Source organism: Pezoporus wallicus, unplaced genomic scaffold (genome assembly GCF_028554395.1).
Source record: "Pezoporus wallicus isolate ANWC-B61680 ecotype Strahan unplaced genomic scaffold, APGP_CSIRO_Pwel_v1 contig_8108, whole genome shotgun sequence".
NCBI lineage: Eukaryota > Metazoa > Chordata > Aves > Psittaciformes > Psittacidae > Pezoporus > Pezoporus wallicus.
In genome coordinates this window covers 864,404-889,588 of record NW_026638088.1, presented here as the reverse complement: position 1 = coordinate 889,588, position 25,185 = coordinate 864,404, and the positions used below count along the sequence as shown (strand labels likewise).

General features: G+C 41.7%; 1 protein-coding gene across 17 annotated transcripts in view; it reads left to right on the top strand.

Moving 5' to 3' along the window:
- Positions 1-25,185, top strand: part of DAB1 (DAB adaptor protein 1) — a 477,594-nt gene that overhangs the window by 348,301 nt on the left and 104,108 nt on the right. For 9 of the 17 annotated variants that reach the window (XM_057409280.1, XM_057409278.1, XM_057409281.1 and 6 more), the window contains one exon: positions 4,390-4,590. The exons of the other annotated variants lie outside the window; for them this stretch is intronic. In XM_057409280.1, the coding sequence (XP_057265263.1) occupies positions 4,524-4,590 (67 nt within the window). In that variant the 5' untranslated portion in view covers positions 4,390-4,523. The remainder of the gene's footprint in view (positions 1-4,389; positions 4,591-25,185) is intronic. 17 annotated transcript variants of the gene reach the window in all.

The following is a 25,185-nucleotide window of genomic DNA, read 5'->3' as shown; positions in this document are numbered from 1 at the left end:
AAGGCCTGACCCTTAGGGAAATGAGCTGATGAGTACAAAATAGTGTGAGCAGTTCCAGAGAGTTTCATGGCCTCCTCTCTCTGAAGGGTATAAGGACAATGGTGGCAAAGAAGGGTTTTTGCACTGTCTTTGTGCGGTCCCATCAAAGTTCTCTGCGTTAGATGAGAAGTTGATGAGTAACATTTTTCTCCCTGGCTAGAAGTCCTTCATGCTTCAACTGTTTCCCATTCTTCAGGATCACAGCCCTTTTAAAATAGTTTTGTCACATTTTGCCCTTTTAATATGTTTGGGTTTTAACACTTGCAAAATCATAGGCATCACCGTTCCCTTACAGACGATTATACTGGGTGCTTTGGAGGAAAGGAAATGAGTTGCAAGACATCAGAGGTATGAAAGCAAGAGCTAAGGATGGCAGCTTAGGTTTTCTTTTGTCAAGCCAGCATCTGGGAGGTACCATCCTCTTGTCAAATCCCACTTTGGGACTCCGGAGAACTTAAATTCCTAGGGAATGCCAGGGCTTAGTTACAAATCCATTCTAAGACTGCTTTTCCTTTACATAAGCAGATGGAAATTGGTTTCAGGGGAGGCGACTTCTTAAGTTTGGAAGCCCTGAAGAAAATTAATAAATTCATGTATTTTAAACCTGGGGGGGGAAGTATTGCAATCCGGTCTGACCTCCTTCATAACTCGGGCCAGGGGAAGTCGCCTCATAACCCCTTCATGAGCTTGCTGAAGTGTGCTTGAAAAGGCAAATGATTTGAGAGGTGTTGTTTGATAGATGCAGGGGGGGAGGCAGACGGAGCATGTGAGTCATTTCCCTGCACATAAAAGGTCCAACCTGTGTTAATCCCAGCTGTAAAGTGAATTTACAGAAATACTTCTTCACTAAGGCTTTAGGTTTTCTGGCAGCGTAGGAGTAACGCAGAATGCAGGCTTAAGGCTTCTCTTGGAATTAAAAGCTGGTTAATTCCCAAATGCGCTGATTGTGTGTTCCTGCTGTAGTCACTTAATAAGGGGGCAGAAAATGTCAGTATTTTGTTAAAATGAAGAGCTCTGAATCCTCTTTAGGAAAAGCTGAGGCATGCACATAACATTGTGGTTGGAACAGTAATAAGGCCCACAAGAAGATCTTTCAAAAGGATACATGTAAGATGATGGGTTCTTTTTTAAGTGCAGCTAGCAAAATTCTGCTTTTAGAGCTGGGAGAGAAATGTGGCGGTGCTGATCAAAGAAAATAGCATCTCATTGATAAAACACATGCTGCAGTACTTCCCACAGTTGCAAGGCGATGGTAGTTAACAGCGGTGACCTAGATTGGAGGAGACAATAAAAGCTGTTGCGGTGATGAGCAGATTGACTGCCATCCTCATCTGGGTAATAAACGGCTGAAATATGGACGGCATAGGAAAGTTTACTAATGTAGCTTGCAAAAAGAGCTGTGCTTTTGGAGGAATCGTCTCTGTGGCAGATTCAGTTTGAACTGTAGCTTGCATCTGGCAGATGTTTATGTGCTCCTTTCCAAAGATACCTATTACTTTATTCAAGGATCTGTGAGCCTTTGGAAGTATGACCTGCTTAAGTTTTAAAGTAAATCAATATGTGAACCTGTCCAAAACCAGATGTACATTTTGTTGATAAATATTACTCAGTGGGATAGCCTTGAGGGGATACAGCTTTTCTGGAGAGTTTCAAGTGAGATAGTGGTCATAAGTTGTTGTTTAAAATACTCAGCGCCATTCAGATGCTACTGTTTCAGCTACCTTGTTGAAAGTAGCTGTCAGTAGGAGATTAAATTCTTGATGCTTTGAACGTACAATTCTAAGACATAAAAACTTGCTTAACTCTTGACCCTGGGGGTATTTTGTGTTTGTTTTTTCTTTGTTTTGGTTTTAAAAATGGACCTATTATAAATGTATTCCTTTTGTTAGGTGGTTCATGTTAGTGCTTCTTGTAAAGTTCTGCAGTTCATAGAATCATAGAATAGTTAGGGTTGGAAAGGACCTTAAGATCACCCAGTTCCACCTCCCCTGCCATGGGCAGGGACACCTCACACTAAACCATGTCACCCAAGGCTCTGTCCAACCTGGCCTTGAACACTGCCAGGGATGGAGCATTCACAACCTCCCTGGGCAACCCATTCCAGTGCCTCACCACCCTAACAGGAAAGAATTTCTTCCTTATATCCAATCTAAACTTCCCCTGTTTAAGTTTGAACCCGTTACCCCTTGTCCTGTCACTACAGTCCCTAATGAAGAGTCCCTCCCCAGTTAAGCTTTAGGTTAATATAAACCCAAATTCTAGAAGAGCACACTGTCAGTCCAGCTGTGACTCGAGGGGTGCTTTAAGTAAGTGCCACTGAGCGGTAAAGACCAATGCATCCCTACTGTGCTGTGAAACTAAGTATTATTACATCGGGTTGCGTGCAGGGGGAGGGTAAGGGAATGGGGGTTGCGAGGGACATCTGTTCTCTGCAGCGCTTTCCTCCCGCTTGCTGGGGGGGATTTCAAGCATAAGCGAAGAGCAGCTCCATCAACAGTGGGGTGAGGTGGTTCCCTCACAGCACAGTGAGTGTGTGGATCCTTGCCTAGGCGTGGTGGTCATTGCATATCATGTTCCACCCTGACCGTGCCTGGGGGGGAGACGTCCGCCTGTCTGTGGACCTGGCCTAAGAGTGCTTCAGATCCTGAAAGCTTGGCTTGGGGCTGTTACCTTATTTTTTGATCTCTTTGATCAACCTTCATTTGCTTTCTCCTTTTCTACTGTTTTCTTGACTAATGATGATAAAGAAAATGCTTTGAGTTCGTTCGTGTGTTCCAAAAACGTGTATTTAGAAAGCACTGCAACTTCAGGTTTGTAAGTTGCCTTATTTTCCCCACTTTTTTTCCATTATGGCACTTTTTCAGCTACCATATAGGAGGAACAGGGAATTCTGTATTTCAAATTCAGTTCAGCAGAGTTGGAAAAGCTACCTTTGAATATTCTATAATACACATACAAATTGAAAAAGCTTATTAAAGAAAGCCCCTGACACACTTCAGCAATATTAAATCACTTCCAACGGTGCATGGCGGTGTAATGTTACTGAAGCATTTTAAAGTGTTAAAAGAGCCTGGATTGGAAAAGTAGTAGTGGCTTCACAGCCCTTGCTGTGAGAAGCGATTTAAACTGTCAGAATTATTTCAATGTTTGCAGTTTATTACTTTCTTAAGTGACAAAGAAGGGACATTAGGAAATAACTATAACTGCAGTTAATCTCTGCCAGCTAACCAGTTGATATGCTGGGTTAATATCTATATCAAGTAGTTAGTTAATAACTGGGCAGCTGTTCAGGCAGGCCAGATGGACTTCACTGTAATTGTGCTAATAATGAGAGCTATTTTCACAAAGAGAAAGGACAATAAGATGCATTTAGTGAGGGAACATCATGACAAATGGCTTTGGGACAGTGTGGTCCTCTGCCCTCAGCAGACTGGCTGAAGTAGGTGGCTCATCCTTCGAAGCAAGAAGGACCAGCAGTAAGAATGGGAGTCGTGGTTTATTCTTTGGTTGGTTGGTTGTTCTTTGTGTATTCTTCACCTCCACAGCCCATGTATCCCCAGTCCTACTTGCAGCTTTACAGCCTACGTCCCTCACGCTGCTCCAGCACGTTTCTACAGTGACTATTGGGGGTTCACAGCCAGTACATTATCTATCCCCCAACAAAAACACCTTATGTAAAGCTGTAGTTAGCTGTCTAAATGTTATCTTTTTTTTGCCTCCTATCCTATTTGTATTTTGTAGGCTTAATTAACTGTATTTTCAGAGTCCTTTGCAAGAAAAATGACTAGATAGGTGTTAAGAATTACAGCTTTGTTTATATGGAGGCAGATTTCTTTATACTGAAATCATTATCATAAGCAAGAGGAGTGGCAAAGTGCAATGCTCTCAGTATGAGTAATGAATCCATTTTTCATTTGTCTTTGTTCAAGTAGGACAGTGAAAGCATTAAAAGAGCATTTGAGGAGTAAAAATCTGAACTTACCATCAGGCAACATGTTTTTTCCTTGGAAGTGCTGCAGTTAAGAATTGAGTCTTTGCACAGTTGTTTGCTGTTGGTGACATTTCCAGCTACTTCCTGGACTGTAGTCTTTGTCCTCCAGCTGCTGGTCCAGAAACGCAGGTCTTCTGTATGCCTCGTTGCGTCTGTAGCCTGTGAAGACAGCTCAGATATGCTAAAACATCTCGAACAGGACTAGGTGACTGTGTTTAAGCATCTATGTTGGCTGTTGCCTCTGTAGTCAGAAGACTTCATAGGTTTCTTCTTCAATAAGCTTGCAATGGTTTGCTTTGGTTTTTGTTATGTTTTAATCTCAGAAAATGATTGTTATTTTTTGTTTCCTTCTTTCACAGCACTTGAAAGGAGTGAATGAGATGAACTGCTTGGGTTTATAGTATCTGAAAGGCTAAATCATTCTCTTGGAGAGACATTCTAAATGAGCCTGACCGAGATCCTGGATCTGTGTGAAGAGGACTAAGGATATAGGATGTCAACTGAGACAGAACTTCAAGTGGCTGTTAAAACCAGCACAAAGAAAGACTCCAAAAAGAAAGGTAGTGACTCATTTCTCTTTATTGGTATTTATTTTGTACTTTATTTGAGCTCCTATATCAGCCGCCTTTTATGCATCTGTGATTCTTGTGTTGTCTGAGTGCTCAGTGAAAGCAAACTTTGTTAAGCCCAGTGGAAGTCTGGTCTGGGAACAAGGGATTTGATTCTCTGACATTAAAACACATCGTATTGAAATACATTTAAAATGGAAGAAAAAACTTGTTACAATTCATTAATTTTTTACTTTTTGTGTATAATTCTTTCACAAATGGAAAATCCAATTTAAAAAATTGCTTTTGGCAGAAGAGAGCATAATTTTTTCTCTATTGGTTTGTTTCTACTTTGTTTTGAGTTAACCAGAGCTTAAATGCACTTTGTGTTACTGGAGGTTGAATCTTACTGGCGCTTTGTGAAGTTACAGAGAGCTAGTGGCGATCTACAGAGAGATTAGTTGTAATCTGGTAAAGGAAACGGGGAGAAAAACTGAAGGAGAAGCTGTGAATAAATGCATGGTTGGATACGTTCATATTTCTATTTGCAATTCTTTGCACTGATCAGCATGAGAAATGAGATGTTATGGATTTGGCACTTATAAATAGGAGTACCAAGAGATTTTAGTAGGGGATTTTGTCCTGACATTTTTATTCATATCTTTGTTGCTTATGGTTTTAATTACTGATGAACCTGGGGGCAAAGTCCTTGACTTCCAGTGCTAATTCATGTTATTCTTTGTAGCCCTCTTTGATTTTTGTTTTTAAACCTATACAGACAATGAGATTGAGGTTGAAAGCAACTTTAATATGAATTGCGCAAGGAAGTAAACCAGAAAGAGAAAGTCATACCCAATAGCTTTAGTACATGAGCTGTCAACATCTGAACTTCCATGTTCAGTTCATCATCCTGTTTCTTTTTATGAGTATATAATTTAGCCAGTTACTTCTGAGGATTTGTTATGTATTTTAAGACAAAAAAGAACCCCAACTCATCTTTGCTAATATATGTGTGTGTTACAAATTTTACTCATCTTAGGTAACTTGTTCCGCTTCTGGGCAGCTATACCTTTTACTGCAGCAATCCAACCAAACAGTAATGAAGGGCATTTTGTTTGCTATAGCTTCTATATCAGAAATACATATATTTGAGTTTTTAAAAGGACACACAGCAATGAAAGAAATATAAGTGTTTGTTGGGGAAGATGGTTTAGAATCATGCCTACTCTAGGCCTGGACTAACCTAAATGATTCATTTAAGATAAAAAAGCTGTAGTTTGTAAAGGCACAAATAGAGGCACTTTGATGTAAATGAAAATGTGATCTGAGAGAGATGTTCAAGGCAAATAAGGAAGGTGAAGATGGTTTAGTTGTATGATCATTCAGTATTTAGGGGCAGGCAGGAAATTGGAAAATGCCAGTTCTTTGCTACACAGATAACATCTTTTTGATGTGTGTCTCCTATGTTATTTCTTCTGCTGGAGGGTGAAACTTTTGAAGACAGCAAACAACTGTTTTAGGAACTGGGTGTTTATGTTAATAAAATATTCAGCATCCAACTTGTAAAAGCATTTTCATAGATCATAAGAACTGAATGCTTCTCTGCACTAAATCTGATTCTATCCCCCAAATGGAAATCCTGAGAATTACCTTTACTGCTGAGCAGGAGCATAAAATATGTTCTGTGGCAGCAATCATTGCTCCCTGCAGCATGTACAAGTATCTGAAGAACTGGAAGGGACAGTCTACAGTAGTAGCACATCTCCGGGATTAATCTTGTTCTGTACTGTATGTGCAATTCTGCGTGCATCTTATTGCCATCTGAGGGCCTTGGGGTACCGTGAATGCTTTATACAGACAAGGTATGCAATTCAGACAGTGTTTGCTATTCAAATCCCACATAATGGAAGTCAAAAGGAACTTGGTGTTCTCATTTGCTTGTCATTGTTTGTATGTATTTGCCTGTGTTTCCACAAATGAGCCCTCCTCTGTGAGTGTGAGTGATGGACATGTGAAGAACAGGGAATTCTTTCTCTTCCTTTCTTGCCCAAGTTCATTAACTGCGAGCAGTGACAGGAAACAAGCACTAACATGAGGTTTCTAATGTTATTAATCAATGAGTTTGATTATTTAATGGATCTGAGTATTCCCAAGAAATTAGTCTTTGCTTTATAAACAGAAAGTTCGGCTCCAGTGTATTTCCACTGAATCAGGTTTTGCTCTACTTCTGCAAAAGCCATGCAATGCCATGCAGCCATTTCTATCCAGAGCAGAGAGGGGCTTTTTCTGCTGTATTATCTACCTACCATTCTGGTAGTTCTGGGGCAGCAATGCAAGAGGGACGTAGAGCTGTTGGAGCAAGTCCAGAGGAGGCCATGAAGATGCTCTGAGGGCTGGAGCAGCTCTGCTCTGGAGCCAGGCTGAGAGAGCTGGGCTGGGGCAGCCTGGAGAAGAGAAGGCTCCTGAAGGGGCGACCTGAGAGCAGCTCCAGTGCCTGAAGGGGCTGCAGGAAAGCTGGAGAGGGGCTTGGGACAAGGGCCTGTAGGGACAGGCCAAGGGGAATGGCTTTAACCTGCCAGAGGGGAGACTGAGATGAGCTCTTAGGCAGAAGCTCTTCCCTATGAGGGTGCTGAGGTGCTGGCACAGGGTGCCCAGAGAAGCTGTGGCTGCCCCATCCCTGGCAGTGTTCAAGGCCAGGTTGGACACAGGGGCTTGGAGCAAGCTGCTCTAGTGGAAGGTGTCCCTGCCTGTGGCAGGGGTTGGAACTGGATGAGCTTTAAAGTCACTTCCAACGCAAACTGTCCTGTGATTCTATGATTCTCCTGCCGTCTGCAGTTCACAGCACTGTGCTGAGAAAGAGCATTAAGTTTGACAATAACTTCTCAATGGAATGTCTGTCTCACAGATGTATCCCATGCTGAAGATCTGGGGTGGCTGAAAGGGGACAAGGATTATTGTGAAGTTAGAGCACGGAGGAAAGCATTCTTTCATGGTCTCAGCCTAAGTGTTCCGTGTAGTGTCAGCTGACTTTTAAGTGCACTTTCTGTATAAGGATATAGTAAGGTAGTAGTTTTTATTTGAAGTGTTGAAATAACACAAAGCTCAATTCCTAAGGTTAGGATATGTGTTTAAAGTTCTTTTACAGTTTCTTGTAACTGCTTTTAGGCTCTGTTGCATAGATTATGGATTTTAGGGTGACAGGGAAATAGTTGGATATCTGCTGCAGAGGGGACAAATGACATTAATGCTCCTACAAAGTTACAGCTTTTACTGCATATTTCTTTTATGCGTTGGGAACACTTAACCTCTTTCTGTAGTCATATGCAAAGCAATTCTCATACAGGAGATTATTAAAGCATTTCTGTCATTAGTTAGGGTGTTTTTATATCCATAAGCTTTCTACTTAATCATGAACTCTTCAGTCTCCCTCCATTGTCATCCCAGTTGGTTTGTAAGACAGTATTCTGTTCCAGCACTAGTTGATTATTGCTATCGTTACAAGAACTTACAAAATCCTCTCAGAATCTCCAATTTAAGTAGAATCGCAGCTGCAAATCTCTGATGTACTATAGGTAAGTTCAATGTGAATATGATAATATCAAATTGCAACTTCGTAGGTTAACGTTATCACCCTGGATAATCTTAAAAATAGGCTATTAAAAAAGTCAAGGACCAATTTTGCCTTTTATTCAGTCAGGATTGATTTGAGGGATCCAGAATTTGATGGTCTCTAGAAGTACTACTTGGTCATACTCCCAGGAGAGGGTAGGAGTTGAAAACAAAGATGAGACCCTCTCTTCCTCTCCAGATTGTCACTTTTTGGTCCATATACTATGAAGGTACTTACCAACTGAGTAGCCATGTTTCACCCTGACCACCACAGCCCCTTTCTGCAATTTATTCTGTTTTATGAGCTTACAGTGCACTAGATGCTATTAGGGGAGATTATATTTCTACCACCCAGCTCCAGCCCTAATCTTCATGCCACTCTTGGCTGATACCTGCTAGTAACAGGCTTGTAATTACCTTATTCGAAAACTTGCTGAAACTTCAAAAGGCATCCTGAAGAGGTTTCATGTTGCTGTCTAAAAGGAAATGATGCATAAGCCTCGGGAGATTCAGAAAGCTCTATTCTAGGACCTTTTTAGGTCATTTTGTTTTGGTGAGTTTGCCAAAAATCATGTGTTCTTTAAGAAACATATAGAGAATTAATGCTTCAAATAATGTTCTTAAAGGCTGATTTTATTTTGTTTATGTCAGCCAGTTCATTGAGTGGTGAATGAAAATTATGTGTTTGTACCATTCAGGATGGGAAATAAGAGATTTTTATTGGCCAAAGTTGTTAGAAGCTTAACCCGTGTTTGTCTTGTAGTACGTGGGGGAAAAAGCCACTTTGTAGGTCTGTATGGATTATTGAATCAAATTGAAAGCATTTACTTGAGCCCGTTGGCATTAAAATTGATTTAGAAACTTCTTTAAGGGTAAATGTGTTGTGTTGATGTTGGATCCACACCCATAACTGCCTTGGAAAATCCCTTCTTGCAAAATTAACTGAACCAAGTAACCTGAAATGGGAGGTCAGTAAAGAAGAGGGCTGGGTACCAAACTTGAAAGCAGATCTGCATCATTTTAGAGGAAGCCGGGAGACTTTGCTAGGGATTTGGTTTCTTCCTGTTGCACTTAAATTCTGTAATTGTTCTATTTGAAGCTTTCAATGGTTTTGCTCCATCCTCTCTCATTATACCTCCTGTAGTCAGACTTTTGAGTCAATTTTCCAAATGACAGGGACTTTTAAAAATGGAACTGAGATGCAAAGAGGAGCTCAGGCATGTTGACAATCAGCATAAACAATCTTTGATGCTAGGGATCCCCAGGGGTGAAATTCCCTTACTTGATAGTTTTCCACTGCAGTGCCTGCAAACAGCTATCACAGTAGGCAGGTCGCCAAGCCCAGGATTGCTGTAACTAGCTGGTAGGAGTGTGAAATTTAGAGAGGGTTTGATGTGCTGTGTCTCTACCTGCGCTGTTGTCTTCTCATAGCCATGAGTTGAGCACTTCGTTTTGACTGAATGAACATACAAGTCCTGAAGCTGTGCTTGAGGAGGCAAAGTGAGGGCGGACTCTGCTCAGGGGTCTGTTTAATGCCAGGTAAGGAATCGTACTGCTTGCACCAGCAGAGCATGGTAATGCTTTCTTGGTGGTACAAGATTAAGCTTGATCCTCTCGGGATAAGAACGGCCAAAAGCTTAAGTGTCCCATTTTAACTGTCTTGACTACTAATTAAAAGGAGTGCAGTGGCTTCAGGGACTATTCACATATATCAGATCAGGCCTCTGGCAGAGTCACATCTATTTCCTGGGTCTTTTAAACTCTAATGAGAGACTGGAGTCTGTCTAAGTATCTAAAGAAAAACCTTTGCGTCCCCAGAAGCGAAACTCTAGTCATACTAAGATCAAACAGGAGGTACCTAGTTAGTTTAAAAGCCTTTGGGGATAAGTAGCCTTTAAACAAGGTTCTTTTGTGTCATTTTCAGTTTTCATCATAGGTGCCTAATGCTACCCGAGTCTTGGTCTGGGTTTCTTAGACCTCATTTGAATCTGGTCTTTGGGCTAATCATTGCTAAATTTGAGAGCAGCACAGAGGTTTCTGCTTGATGTGAAAGTTACAATTCTGCTGATGCATAGAAATTTTGATGCAGTTTTTGCAGGTTCAGTTCCAGGTTGGAATTTCAGCTGAAATTAGTAAGTGCTATGAACAACGGCAGTAGATTTTGCTCATTATTACTATTATTATTTACCTTTTTTAACATTACGATCAGCTAACAACAATTAGAGCATCATCACTGTAATGAGGCATTTCAAGTTGTCAGGTTGGTAGAGGTCCATTTATTTTCCTGATTACACAGCTAAGACTCATGGAATCCAGCAACGTTCAAATATGATCTGAAGAGTAATGAATGAGGGACACAATCGGGAGCTTATTTCATTGACGGGGAGTGGATTTGCTTTGTTTCCTTGTAGCGGTTCTGAGCTTTTCAATAATTTATAGATCAAGTAACAGCAACATTAATTGATACACTAATTGTGTCCACACGCCTGCCTTTAACAAATCTCTTTTGTGAAGTGCTTGCTGACAATATTAATTGCACATCTTTTGAGCCTTGATGTAACTTATGAATTCATTCGCAAGTTGAAAGAGGGTGGGAAAATCATTAATTTGGACGTTGTATGGCTATAATTAACAAGAGTTATCCAATAACCTGTCATAAATTAGAGAGCTCATGAATTCTAGTTTACTACATTCAACCAAGGGGGGGGGGGCATGGTTGTGTTAATTGAAGAATTCTTTGGGGGTGATGGATTTTGTCTCTTGTTGCAGTTAAAACATTTACTGCTGGTTTTAACTGAGGGGTCTGCCTAAGTTAGGATTGGAGCTCTTGTTACTTCGCTGCTCTTCAGTAGAGGAATCGCTAATGTGTTGGATGTTAAGACTAACATTTCCTGAGAGTTTCTGTTATGTTATAAATTCTCAATATTTTAACAGTCGTCAAAGCATTTCAGTTGAAACTAGTAATTACGAGCTAAATGTAAGGCATGTTCCACAGAGGATTTGACTCATGTAACAGTCATTAAGTACAGGTGGGTGTTACTGTGCTCCAAGGCTGGCTGTATGCTAGGAAATGTGTTGGTTAACGGTGGTTGAGGATCACCTATGCATCCGGTTCAGCACTTGCTGGCTTCATCAAGTTGCACTATTAAACTGATTCTGATTCAAGTATGGAGAAAGTGAGGGGCTGGGGCTGGAAAGGGGGGAGAGCTTCCAAACAGGCAAATAGATTAATTTCCAGGGAAACTTCCATCTCCACTTGCACTCATTGAAAAGACTCCCGACAAAATTTGTATTAGAACCTTTGTGAACGAAACCCTTTGTTTAGAGAGTTCAGGGAAGAAGACTCTATCATGTAATGAGTGTAACTGAGCAAGGCTGAGTGACCCGATTCATCCAGATTAGTAGCTAAAATGCCTCTAGAGGCTTGGATTAGTAGAAGTTTCCTAACGTGGCTCACATGGAAATGTTCTACGGGGACAAGTATGTTGATGATAATGTTTGTATATCATTCTTCATCCAAAGATAATTGCAATGAATGAAATTTCGGCCAGTGCATTGCATTCCACGTGTTTGAACATTAATACTTTTCTGAAACATTTTGCCTTTTCCATTGACATTACTATTCTATGATTCTGTGATTCTATGATTATGGTAAGTTCTGAAGTAATGATAAAATACATCAGTGTTACTGTAAATTAGGCATTAGAGGTGTCAGCTGTATTGATAGATGTCACCATTTTGCTGAAGAGAAATCAGAGACAAGTATATCTGGGATATTAGCTTGATTCCAGCAATCTTGGAAGCACTAAACTGCTCACCAGTTTTCCCTGGAATAAACGGGTAGCAGTCAGCATTAATGTCCATATTATTGCAGTGTATACTTTTTCATATTGCTAGGGAAAATTCCTCAAAGCTTGTGTAATCTTACATAATTTATGGAAAGCAGTGAACTTTCATGACCTGTGTACATATGGGGTAAACGTAAATTGATTTCAAAGGTGGCTAAATCCTTGCATCAAAAGCCAGTGCTGATCTCTCAGTTGCCTTCTGGAGATTACACCACAAAGCAGAGCAGAGCTTGATGTGTAATCTGAAGGTTCTGTTTCTCATTTTGTCTTCTAGCCAGTATGTCTCTCCCTCTCAATAATGATATCACAGTAATTTCATTAGTCAACTTGTGTGTTGCTCCACACTCTTTCCTTCACACGTTAAAGGAAACATAGGGTCATAGATTAGTTAGGGTTGGAAAGGACCTTAAGATCATCAAGTTCCAAGCCTCTGCCATGGGCAGGGACACCTCACACTAAACCATGCCACCCAAGGCTCTGTCCAGCCTGGCCTTGAACACCACCAGGGATGGAGCATTCACAACTTCCTGGGCAACCCATTCCAGTGCCTCACCACCCTCACAGTAAAGAACTTCTTCCTTATATCCAATCTAAACTTCCCCTGTTTAAGTTTGAACCCATCACCCCTTGTCCTGTCATACAGTCCCTAACATGCGGGGTTTGGTTTGGTATATAAGCAGCCAAACCCAGAAATGTTTAGCGAAACGCCATCATAAATTAGTGATAAAACTTTAGTTGAAAAATAACTATGTCCTTGATCTTTCCCATCATTGACCTTTTGAATATCGATCACCTACTGTTAAGAAAAACTTGCCCACAAAGTTGGTAGCCTTTTGTAATATAACTGTGGCTGAATTTGTTAGCCCTTCATGCCTTATGGCATCTTCCCCTTGCCATGGCATCTTCCTCTTTAAGAGCTCAAAGAGAATATGGTGAATTTGGCCAAGTAATAGGCTCAGTCTCCCTGTGATGAATACATCAGGCCAGACAATCAATGTGCTCTTTGGGACTAAAGAAAAGATGTGGCTCTGATCCTTGTAGGTGATTTGCTTTAGCTATAGAATCAGTATTGACATCATTTGCCATCCAAAATAAAGGTAATGTAGTATGTAATGCATTTTGGTTGTCTGATGGCACAGTGGATGAATGTGTTTAACAGTTTAAATATAACATTTCTCTTGAAAATTAATTCCTCTTAGAGATAAACATGTCCTCAGAAATAATTACATGTTATTTGTATCATTTTTAGCTAAACATTGTTATATGTAATAGCTGGTGTTGGTGTAAAGACAGGAAAAATGCATTTCTCTGCTTTTACAGTTGATTGGTTTTGCAGATGTGACAATATATTTAGTTTAACTAAAGAATGTGTTTGTGTGGGCCTTTTGTATGAAAACAAAGAGCTTAATAAAAAGCAAAATAACTTTTTCAGGTTTTTAAGCAATTCATAGTGGAATCGTGGTGTGTGATATGCACTTAGCTGATTTATTTTCTTCTTTGCAATGCTTCCAGTGTGTATTTTAATGCAAGTACCAGATGACCAGATCTTGATGTGTATCTATGGATTCTGAGCAGGCATAGTGAATAGGAAAAAGAATCAAGTTCCCTTGCAATGTGAGCACCTTTTGGTTTTGCAGGGAAGGAGCAATTAGAGAACCTTTTGGTACCTTTGCTCTCCCACGAATATGCCCCAAAAGATGTGTGTGGAGTCCTGCATGAAGTAGGTTTTGGGTACAAAGGAAGTTGTGTATCTCAGGAGGGTGACAGTGGAGGAAGCCCTGACAAACCTGGTTAGTGAATGTGAAGACATTGCCAAGGGTCCGACTGGCTTCTGTAAGTGGGTTCTGGCCCCTGTGAAACTGTGGGAAGCCTGCACGTGCAGCCTCTCTGAATAGAAACTGTACATGAATCCAAGCTGTGAGGAACAAAAACCTTACTGCTGCCTATTGTTGTCTTTCCTTCTACGAGTAACAACAGTGAGGCCAAAGCTAGCATTCCAGCATTGAACTAACCTGAGATTTGGAGGTGGCCATCTTTCAGTCTGTTGCTGCCTGTATACCCATGTGTGGGGGCACTCCTGAGATCTTACAAGCCACACACTTCTACTTTGCCCTTCCCTAACAGCTCGTGCCTCTCCCCCACAACCTCCCTCCATAGGTGGGGATCGGTGGAGTTGACACACTTCTGATTTAAGCATTATGTTTACCCTCTTCTTGTTGCCCTGCTGAAACAACAGACAATAGAGGTTATCGCTTATTTGCAAGCAGGTGAGTTTCAACACTTTATTGACTATAGAACTGTTGGCTTTTCCCACTTCCTTTTATTCATGCTGTTGTGCAGCACAGGAGGGCAGTTGCCAACACAATATCCATTATTATTCTGACAAGAACAGAGTAGCTTTCACTTCCATTTCCTGAAGACAGCATTATTCATTGCTGCAAAACAGCGATAAAACCAGGAGAAATAGGGCAAATTATCATTTGGTTGCCAGGCTGTGAAACCCCCCCTTCCTTGCTCCAAGTAGATCAAGTTTGAAGTGGAGGTGCAAATAACGTATGGTCTCTATGGGCTTTTTGTCTGCTTTCTGATGCTTGCATTAGGGAATAAACCAAGCTGTTGCTTCATCAACGTGTGTGGAACCAAAGATGTTAACATGATCATGTTTCCAGGACCTTCCCTTAGAAGTAAGTGAATCTGGTGGGCTACAAGACCCAGGGGATTAATTTTCTCCCAGCCTGATAGAAGGCTGTTGTGGTTTGGTGTATCCAGATCCAGGCAGGAGCAAGGCTGAGCATGTATTCCCGATAGGTTTGTGTGCACACAGTGCGAACAATGATACGTGTCACCTCACACAGGGGAGAGCATTTACCAGCACCCAGATAATCAGAAACAGCATCTATATACACATGAACAACAGAGATGGCACAGTCTGTTCCTCCCCTCTGGCTGATCAGGTATGGAATTTGCTAGTTGGGCACATACACACACTCACAGTTTTCTTCATTGGTGATGTTAGACATCCAGTTTTCTCTTGGGTGTCCCTTCCAGCATCATTCTCCTCTGTTTTTTGGCACCTGAACCTATGGCCCCTCAGGATTTCAGCTTGTTGCTTCAGTGCCTGGCACTCAGAGCTCTCCTCCAACGTGTCAGCCAGTCCAACTTGGAAGTTCCCTAGTGCTTCTATGCAGGCTCAGAATGAAAAGCTTGCCTGCAGTGAAGTCCTGACCTAGGAACACAGAGTGAGCTCAAGGGGAAAGGACACTTCAAGTCATCCGCATACTCCTAGGTCGTGGGGCAGTGTTTTGGGAGGCTGCTACGTGGCTATGTAGCATAGGTGAGCCTCTGCACTTCCCTGCTTTGTCCTACCTGTGAAGGAGATGATTCCTACTGAGGGCTTCCTGGGACAGCATTATGTTCTCCCACCTTACCCGTAGCCCACCTCAGTGAACACAGCTGGGGAGGGTGGGAGATCCTCCTGGCAGTGGTTTCAATGGTGGTAGCATTGCAAAGCCCTGCAAAGGGGTCCAGAGGCACAGAAAGCCCCAGCCTTGACTTCATAATGTTAACATTTCACAGCAGTCTCTTCTACAAATGATGGGAGGAGCAGCTTTCTCTGGAGTCAACTTGCTTTTAATATCTGCCCCATTTTAGCTACTAGCAAATGTTGAACGACTAATCTGTGATCTATAATTACACCTCTGATTCTTTTAGATTAACTGTATAGTGAAAAGGATGATTGAGGGAGTGAAATGAAATTAAGCCTAGTAAGTCTTTTGAGGTTAGCCATTAATTTCATTTTCAAATGTAAAATTGCCATCAAAGTAATAAGAGAGTAATATTTGCACATCACAATAATGTGGATTAGCATGCTGATAACTGGGTGGAAGGCAAAAACATCAGTAATAGTTGACCAAATTAATATTTTTCTTTATACCCTGTGTTGCCTGACTGAGTTATACATTGAACTGAGATGTACAAAGTCACATAAAGGGAAGTAAATGCGTCATGGAAATTGGGTGTGCTCTGTACCTGGTAATGGATTAAGTTTAATATTGATAGCATTACCTATGGGTCTAGTGTTTGCCGTATATACTAGTGTAGGGTTCCTTACAGGCTGCAGGCCTTAACAAAATGGACAGACCCTGAAGTGTCTCTGTAAGAATAAGGTGTTATTAGCCCTTCTGATTAAAACTGGGCATGGAAAAGCACAGCCTCTACTGTCGTGACCATGTCAAAAAGATGGCAAGGCTGGGGAGACACTGGAGATCAGAATGAAAGCTACCTGCAGAATTCTTTATCTCTCTCGCCCATTTTCTTTCTTTCTTGCTGCTAGACTGTAACTAAGGCAGTATTTTATATCTGTACCTCTATATTTAATTGCACTAAAGAAATGCTGGGGCTAAAAGGTTAAGCACTAAAATTCTAAGGAAGCACAGACTCAAAGTTGCCTCTGTAAGCCTAATTTAAAATCCCTTCAGGATATACATTTTCATACAGTTTTTAATGAGCTGAGCTCATGCTGCTATTTCCCGGAGACCTTTGTCCTGTTCAGTGAATGGAAGGACAGTGGTCAGGGAATGTGCTCCGTCTGGTGCTGCTTTCTATGCTTGACAGTCAGGAAGGAGCCGCCTGCTTTGTCTGAATGGTACCCCAACCCAAACCCGAATGCATGGATACTGATGGAAGCACCAAAAGATAGAAATTCTTTACATCTTAGACCAATTCTTTTTATATATACTACTTTTCAAAAAAGCAGGTTTTGGTTTTCTCGTGGTTTTGTTTTAAGGAAGGATTTGAACGATTTGAAGAAAGCAGACTAATAAATAGCTTTTGCAAAGGGCACATCATAGAGACAGGAAAGGAACTGGAAGAAGAAAGTAATCCCAAAATCCAAGGGGGTAATGGTGCTTCGGTAAAGTGCTCACGTAGATATAAAAAGGTAGACAGAGAATTAAATAAGGACATAGAAAGTGTAGGTGTTCAGGAATTACTCCTGGATATTTTTGAGCAAAATGAGCAGGTATGTTAATAGAAGAAATTTTTCATAGAAAAATACTGTTTTCAACTAAGGGTTTATGCCCATTCCTGGCAGTGCTCAAGGCCAAGTTGGACGGAGCTTGGAGCAGCCTGCTGTAGTGGAAGGTGTCCCTGCCTGTGCCAGGAGTTGGAACTGGATGAGCTTTAAGGTCCCGTCCAACCGAAACCATTCTAGAATTCCATGATTCATTAAGGAAACTTCCTCGGATGCAAGAGAACGTTTCAGGAGAAGAAGCTTTGTGCAAGAGGAGTTGGAGAACCCTCCCATTCACAGGGACAGGAGAAGAGCTTGACCCTGTTGTTGATGGTGGGGCATGATTTTGGGGGTTATGGCTCTGGTGATTCCCATGGGCCACCTTGTCATACAAATGCATCTCAACCATTTTCTTCATCCTTTCAAGAGGAAAATGTTTCACCTGAGAACAATCAGCTATTGGAATAATCTCTCCAGGGCAGTGCTGGATTCCCTAATGCTGGACACTTAAGATTCAGCTGGACAGGGAGCTGAGCCATCTTGTCTAGGCTGTGCTTTTGCCAAGAAAGGTTGGACCAGATGATCCTTGAGGTCCCTTCCAACCTTGTATTCTATGATTCTTCCTTCTTTGTTTGCTTTTGCAGCTTTCTTTTCCTTTTGGAGAATATCAGAACAGGGAAAATCTGAATCTTTTGAATGTGGATCCTATTCTTGAGCAAGCTTTAGCTGGAAGAAGGGAACAGTAAGTTCAAAATGAATAGTCTAAAAGACTGGAAATCAGTGCAGTGTTTCAGAGGGGTACAGGCAGAGCAGTACTCAGAAGAGATTGTTTTGACAGCACTTTCTGAACTAAGAGGAACAAGTGGTGAGAAGAGACTGAGATTGTGGCTGTTGTGAAGAAGCTGGTTAAGATAAGAATGCTTAATGTGGCCACAGGGCTAAAAAAAAGAGGAATGAGTAGTCTTTAGTGATAGAAGAGGTTTGTTAGAGGGTATCTATTTAAAATGATAGAAAAAGCCCATACTTTGCAACTCATCTGTATGTGCATATGTTAATGAGGTCCAGGATACTACGCGTTTATCTCCTCTTTATGCTAAGTCCTTCCCTACAAGGCAAGTGTAATAAGCAGTACCACTAACTGCTAAGCCACTTACTTCAATGAAAGAAACCCAGTTTGGGTGTTCAAAAATATCTTGAAAGGAGTTCCACCAACCTGAAAGCCTGCTTTAATGCTAGCTTGTAGGTTCATGGGTGGGGTTTTATGATGTAGAGATATTTAAGGGAGCAATAAGGATGCTGGGACTGGATCTTGTGCAAGTAGTGAACTTGCATTGTGTTTAAAAACATTTAGGATGTTAATATTAATCTCATTACTTATTCATTTTAAATTATCTCATAGCCATTTTCAGGGACATGGTCATTTCAGCAACTAGAGTAAATATATCCCATGTATTTGAAAACCTAGTAAATTCTCTGCAGTAATTCCTTAATTCCATAATTCCTCATATTCTATTCAATGCATAAACAGCCAATATACTGAAAAGATTATGAAGATCACAGAGGCTTGTCTTATTTTGGTTTTAATCTTAAGGTGGAACCAATCAGTTGGGACTAAATGTCCATAGAGCAGGTGGATACGGAAATTTTAAGTAGGTGAAGTTACTGAAATATGAATTATTTCGTGTCTCTGTATTAAACTCCTCAGTTCTTACAAGGTAATTAAAAAAGGGATTTGGGGCGAAGAGTTGGGTCTGTTTCATAATGAAGCAGTTGATGTAAATTTGAAGGTGCAATAAGATCTTTTATAAACGTACTATGAAAACATATTTCCTGTTGCCTGATGATCATCTTTTAAGGTAGACAAATACGAAGTTGTCACTGCTAACGAGTAACTTGAAGACTTTTTGTTACTGGAGTCTAATTTTATAGTAAAACTTTCTCAGTGGAGGAAATCTGAAGCTTTGTAATGCTGAAAAGCAACTGTAGGGCTTGTTCGTCACCTTTTATTCGCAGTTCAGCTTCCAGGAAAGTCATCTTTAACATTTAATCTGGTTTTGAGCATTTCATAATGAGAAAGCTCATTTGTGTAACAACAAACAACTGGCTTCCGCAGCAAAGTGTCACGCTCCTGGCAACACGTTTGTATTAGGTTGAAGTCAATGGTGGCAGCCTTTCTTGTCTTCTGCAATGGCATCCACAGTCTCTTTCAGATTGTGAGGCCTGAGACTGCAGGGGCCTTTTGGTAACACAAGGCAGAATGCGGTAGTTGATCTTCAGCAGTTGACACTTCAGGGTCTAACAAAGTGTGGACTAACCTTGTGAATGAGTTGGTGTGTGACTGGAGTTCAAAAGGCAGGAAGAACACTAAGCTGGGAGGAGTGGCTGACACGCCAGAAGGCTGTGCTGCCATCCAGCGAGACCTGGACAGGCTGGAGAGTTGGGCAGGGAATAACTTGATGAAATATAACAAGGGAAAGTGTAGAGTCCTGCATCTGGGCAGGAACAACCCCAGGTTCCAGTATAGGTTGGGAAACGACCTGTTAGAGAGCAGTGTAGGGGAGGGGGACCTGGGGGTCCTAGTGGACACCAGGATGACCATGAGCCAACACTGTGCCCTTGTGGCTAAGAAGGCCAATGGCATCCTGGGGTATATTAGAAGGGCGGTGGTTAGTAGGTCGAGAGAGGTCCTCCTTCCCCTCTACTCTGCCCTGGTGAGACCCCATCTGGAATATCGTGTCCAGTTCTGGGCCCCTCAGTTCAAGAAGGACAGGGAGCTGCTGGAGAGAGTCCAGCGCAGGGCAACGAAGATGATTAAGGGAGTGGAGCATCTCCCTTATGAGGAAAGACTGAGGGAGCTGGGTCTCTATAGTTTGGAGAAGAGGAGACTGAGGGGGGACCTTATCAGTGTCTATAAATATATAAAGGGGGAGTGTCACGAGGATGGAGCCAGGCTCTACTCAGTGGCAAACAATGATAGGACAAGGGGTAATGGGTGCAAACTGGAACACAAGAGGTTCCACTTAAACTTGAGAAGAAACTTCTTCTCAGTGAGGGTGATGGAACACTGGAACAGGCTGCCCAGGGAGGTTGTGGAGTCTCCTTCCCTGGAGACATTCAAAACCCGCCTGGACGCATTCCTGTGTAACATTATCTAGGTGTTCCTGCTCCGGCAGGGGGATTGGACTAGATGATCTTTTGAGGTCCCTTCCACTCTCTAGCATACTGTGATACTGTGAACACGTGGAACAAGTGTGGTGGGGTTTCTTCTTCCCAAGAAACTCTCATTTTGAGTTGCTGGCAAACAATGAAAAGTAAGAAAATCAAAGCTGCAGCTTTGTGTGGAATAATCCGAGAGGACTTTTGTAGATTCATGGAATACATTGTATTAGATTGTATGCTGCATCTTCGACATTGTTTTCCACTGCTGAATTGCAGAGAAATGTGCTAGTTGAGGAGGGGGGATGCCAAAGGTGCATCTTTTAGTGTGCTTTTACAGAAATGTGGAGGTATCTTGAGAAATGTAACTTGAAACACATGTGAATTTACTGACCATCAGATGAACCCAGAGAGGTCTGTATTACCTATTCTGTCCTTCCTTCATGCTCCATTCTGTACAGCATATGTCCAGCAGATAAGACTAAACCATTACAGCATCATCTGTTGTTAATGTCCAATAACCTCTCCAGGCCAGATTTTCTCATTTCTGTTACTGCACTAATTATATCCAAACACAAGTTGATCTTTCTTCCAAAGCAGATGATGTTTGGAGGAGAATGAATTCTCTAAGGTTAGTAATGAAATATCCATTTGAAGTAACCTAGTTCAAAGGGAAAAAATTTCCGCTTTAGGTTTAGACCAAGGGTTCTAAAAGCCTGAGATGTGAAAATAAAGAGAGACTAGTTATCAGTACCTTTCAAATTACGTCTCTTTAGACTTGCTGAAATGTGTGGTTAAGCTTCTTTCTTGCTGCTTTAAAATATTCAAGGTTATTGGCCTGCGTTAAACGCAAAACCCTTTAAATACTGTTTTTGTTAACCAAGTTATTCAGAACTGAAAAGCTGAAAGATTTAGAAATGGGGGTCTTTAAGGGGGAAAAAGACCCAGATTTTAAAAAAGGAACTGGGTATTTTCTCCTAAAAAAATAATTTTATTGTTTTTACACACAAGTGAATTATTTTAATAGCCAATAGTAGGTGTTTAACACAGCCAATTCCCTATTGGCAGTGCTGCTATGTAAGCTACTCATATCCCTGTAATGTGGCTATTCAGACAGACAGACTTTTGTGTCTAGGCAGCATTAATATGCTTATGTTGGTCTGACCAAGGCAAACTATTCAGAGAACATCACCTTTCATAGTTGCTTTGACAGCGCTTAGAGTAGGACTTCGATTTGCTCTGTTGAGCACTGTGGACTTTGAGATCCGAAATTTCATAGTCAGTATGTTTCTATTCATCAGAATGTCATTTACCAAGTTATATTAACTGACTGGTTTACTTACCTCAAACCTAACAGTAGTATTCATGCAAAGCCACGATTGTTGAGGGAAACACTTCTGCTGCATGAAAATTTCAGCTTTGAATCTGGGATTCAACACCTACACCTGGGTCAGAGCAATCCCAGGCACAGCTACAGGTTGGGTAGAGAAGAGATTCAGAGCAGCCCTGCAGAGAAGGACGTGGGGGTGTTGGTTGATGAGAAACGTGACATGAGGTGGTTTCAGTGTGCACTCGCAGCCCAGAAAGCAACCGTATCCTGGGCTGCATCAAAAGGAGCGTGACCAGCAGGTCGAAGGAGGTGATCCTGCCCCTCTGCTCTGCTCTTGTGAGACCTCACCTGGAGCATTGTGTGCAGTTCTGGTGTCCTCAGCATAAAAAGGACATGGAACTGTTGGAACAAGTCCAGAGGAGGCCACGAGGATGATCAGGGGACTGGAGCACCTCCCATATGAAGACAGGCTGAGGAAGTTGGGGCTGTTCAGCCTGGAGAAGAGAAGGCTGCGTGGAGACCTCATAGCAGCCTTCCAGTATCTGAAGGGGACCTATAGGGATGCTGGGGAGGGACTCTTCATTAGGGACTGTAGTGATAGGACAAGGGGTAATGGGTTAAAACTTAAACAGGGGAAGTTTAGATTGGATCTAAGGAGGAAATTCTTTCCTGTTAGGGTGGTGAGGCACTGGAATGGGTTGCCCAGGGAAGCTGTGAATGCTCCATCCCTGGCAGTGTTTAAGGCCAGGTTTGACAGAGCCTTGGGGGCATGGTTTAGTGTGAGGTGTGCCTGCCCATGGCAGGGGGGTTGGAACTTGATGATCTTAAGGTCCTTTCCAACCCTAACTATTCTGTGGTTCTATGATTCAGCCATTGGATGAGAGTTTGGAGTCCAGCTAAGAGCAGCCTTCTCCCAGTGTAAGCACAACTGGGTCAGTTCTCACCAGTGGTAGTGATGGTATGATGTTGTTTCATGTAACAATTAAGAAAGGGAACCAGATCACAGCCTGGAGTGAAGGCTGGCAGTGAATCTCAACAGTCATTATGTTAAGCTGAAGCACTAGATTACTTATATTATCAGAGGTGCTCTTTATGCTCCGTTTTTAAAAAACCTTAGAACACATAAGCGGTGTTAAAGATGGCAAGATTATGCCAAAAGCATTGAATAACTCTGCATATATTAAATATATTCAGTTATATACTATGATATATCAAGTGTATCATTGTATCTTGCAGACTTCTATTTCATATGTCAGATGGAGGTGTGGCTAAAGCTTCATACAACTCTTTAATGTACTTCACCTTTGTACTGGAAGCATTTTTAGTCATTTAGTTGCTAAGTACGAAAGGAGATAGGAGCAGGATGCCATAGCAAAACTGCAAATGCTGTAATCGCCGTATTAACCTACTTGAAAGCCTTAGGAGCATGCTCACTTTGTGAGGGTAGTAAGAATGTTTTCATCACTCTGAGTTCACTGACAGATTTGGAAACCAAATCATGTTCCTTTGATTTGTGTCTTGATGCCTGCCTGAGAAGGTTTGTGTTTGTTGCTGCTGTGTGTAGATGCAGAGATTTTCCTAGCACCAGGAATGCTGTTTTAGGAAATGGAATGAATGACTGGATATATCCCAAAGTAATTTGCCAGTCAGCTTTGGATTCCAGCTTACAACAGCTTATAGTTATTACAAGCAGAGCCCGTTCAGCATTTAGGCACAAGAAATCAGTGTAAAAGGCAGTGCTCATGTGCACCATGTACAGTTTTCATGGCTACAATACCGAAAGATTCCATGCATTTAACACTATCCTGAGTATTTAGTTAGAGACCCATGTACACAAATGTAAGCATGGTCGGGTTTGCAGCCAGCTGTACATAACCTGATGCCTCTTTCCTGTTCCTATCTGCTGCAACTGCAGTTCTGCTTTCCAGATTTGCTATCATGATTTGGGTAGGTATGTGAGGCCTGTTAACATGGGAGCAGGTTCAGAGAAAGTCAGATGGAGCAACTGATCCATTAAAGGCTGAGTTGACCCCATAATGAAGTTTTCAAGGAAGGAATACTAAGGGGAAAGGAAAAGAGGAACAGGGTTGCTCTAAATAGTGGAAATGATTTAGAAATGCAGCTTTTTCAGAAGGTATTGAACAAAGCAGTAACCTCTACAAATGGTTTCATGTCTTATTTAGCATTTGAGGATCAACTTTTGTATTCTCTTTACTCTGTTTTCTGCATTAGCAAAGATAACTAGTGAAGTTTCATGCAGATATGATTACTGGAACTCGAGGGAATAAGGATGTGGTGAGGAAAGGATCGACTGAAAGGGCAAGGGGAGCATCACTGGCTGGAACACAGGGAATGTCTTGGTTGAAAGCACTTCTGTGACAGCAAAGCCATCAGCTACTGTCTGGAAGAATAGACAACCATCAATACTGAGGAAAGGAAGAAATGCAGACACTGAATACTATTAGATGGCCATCCAAACCCCATAATTAAGGCATTTTCTGATGTTAATCCAGTGTCACGTTTTATCGCAGGTATCTCATCATTCCTCCTGTACTCTTACTGTCCCGTGAGTTTTCTCCAGCATCGCCCCTCAAAAGTGTCAAGAGTAAAACGTATGGCTGACATCAATCTCATACTGCCTCTCAGACCTTGCATGATTGCAGTGCAAGCCTACAGCTGCTTTCTTGCTCTTCATATGGTGCTACTAGCTAGGTTGACCTGTTATCTATGGAAGGGCTGCTCCTAGGGTTTATGCTGCAGAGTGGGACACAGTGTCTCACCTGGTGAGGCTTTTGGCTGCAAGCAGCCCTGCAGAAGGCATAGCCCACTCGTAGCCCAGCTGCAGGGCTCAGCAGTTGACACAGAATAGGTGCATAGCCTGTTCTTGGCTATTGCTATTAATCTGGTTTATCAATTTTCACTAGCCATCGTGCCTGAACCAGCCCCACAGGACTCAGTGCATGGTCGTGGCACTGCATCTCTGGCCTGCCTTGTCTCCTTAAAAAGAGAAAAAGGTGAGGGCCATTTCTAGGCAAAGGATCTCAGTTTTCCTTTCAGCTGATTTTCAGTGGAAAGAAGCAACTGCCAGTTTTGCAGCTTTAATCCCCCTCATAATAATAGCAACTTGGCAGCAACAGTGAAGAAGGGAAAATTCATGCCTTTGCAGCTAAACATTTTGTTCTGAACTGTATTTTAATTACCGAATGTCACTTTGTGATAAATGAAACTTCCTTCTTCTAGCTGGTTTCAATTAAGTTTTGTTTTAAAAGGAATAATAGGTTTTAATAAGGCTCAACATACATAAAAATATTTCATGTTGACTTTAGTAGAACAAAGTGGATTTTAATACTGAATCAATATTGAACAACTTGAAGTTATCTTGGCTGTGTGCCTTGGTTTCTTGCTGTCCAGATTGCTCCGTTTACTGGCCAGGGTCACCAATGGCTCCAGTGGGTTGTCATACCAGCCTTGTGTTTATGGCTTCTCCGTGCTTACAGATTTTGTGGAATTAGGCACAGAAACCTTAATCACTTTGGGAATAAGGTTTTTGTGTTAAAGGAAGAAGCTGTTTCCAGGAAATCCTGAAATTTCAGCAAAAAGATTACTATTTTGTCTTAAAAATGAAGTTGAGCCTTTATCCTCTGATACGTGCA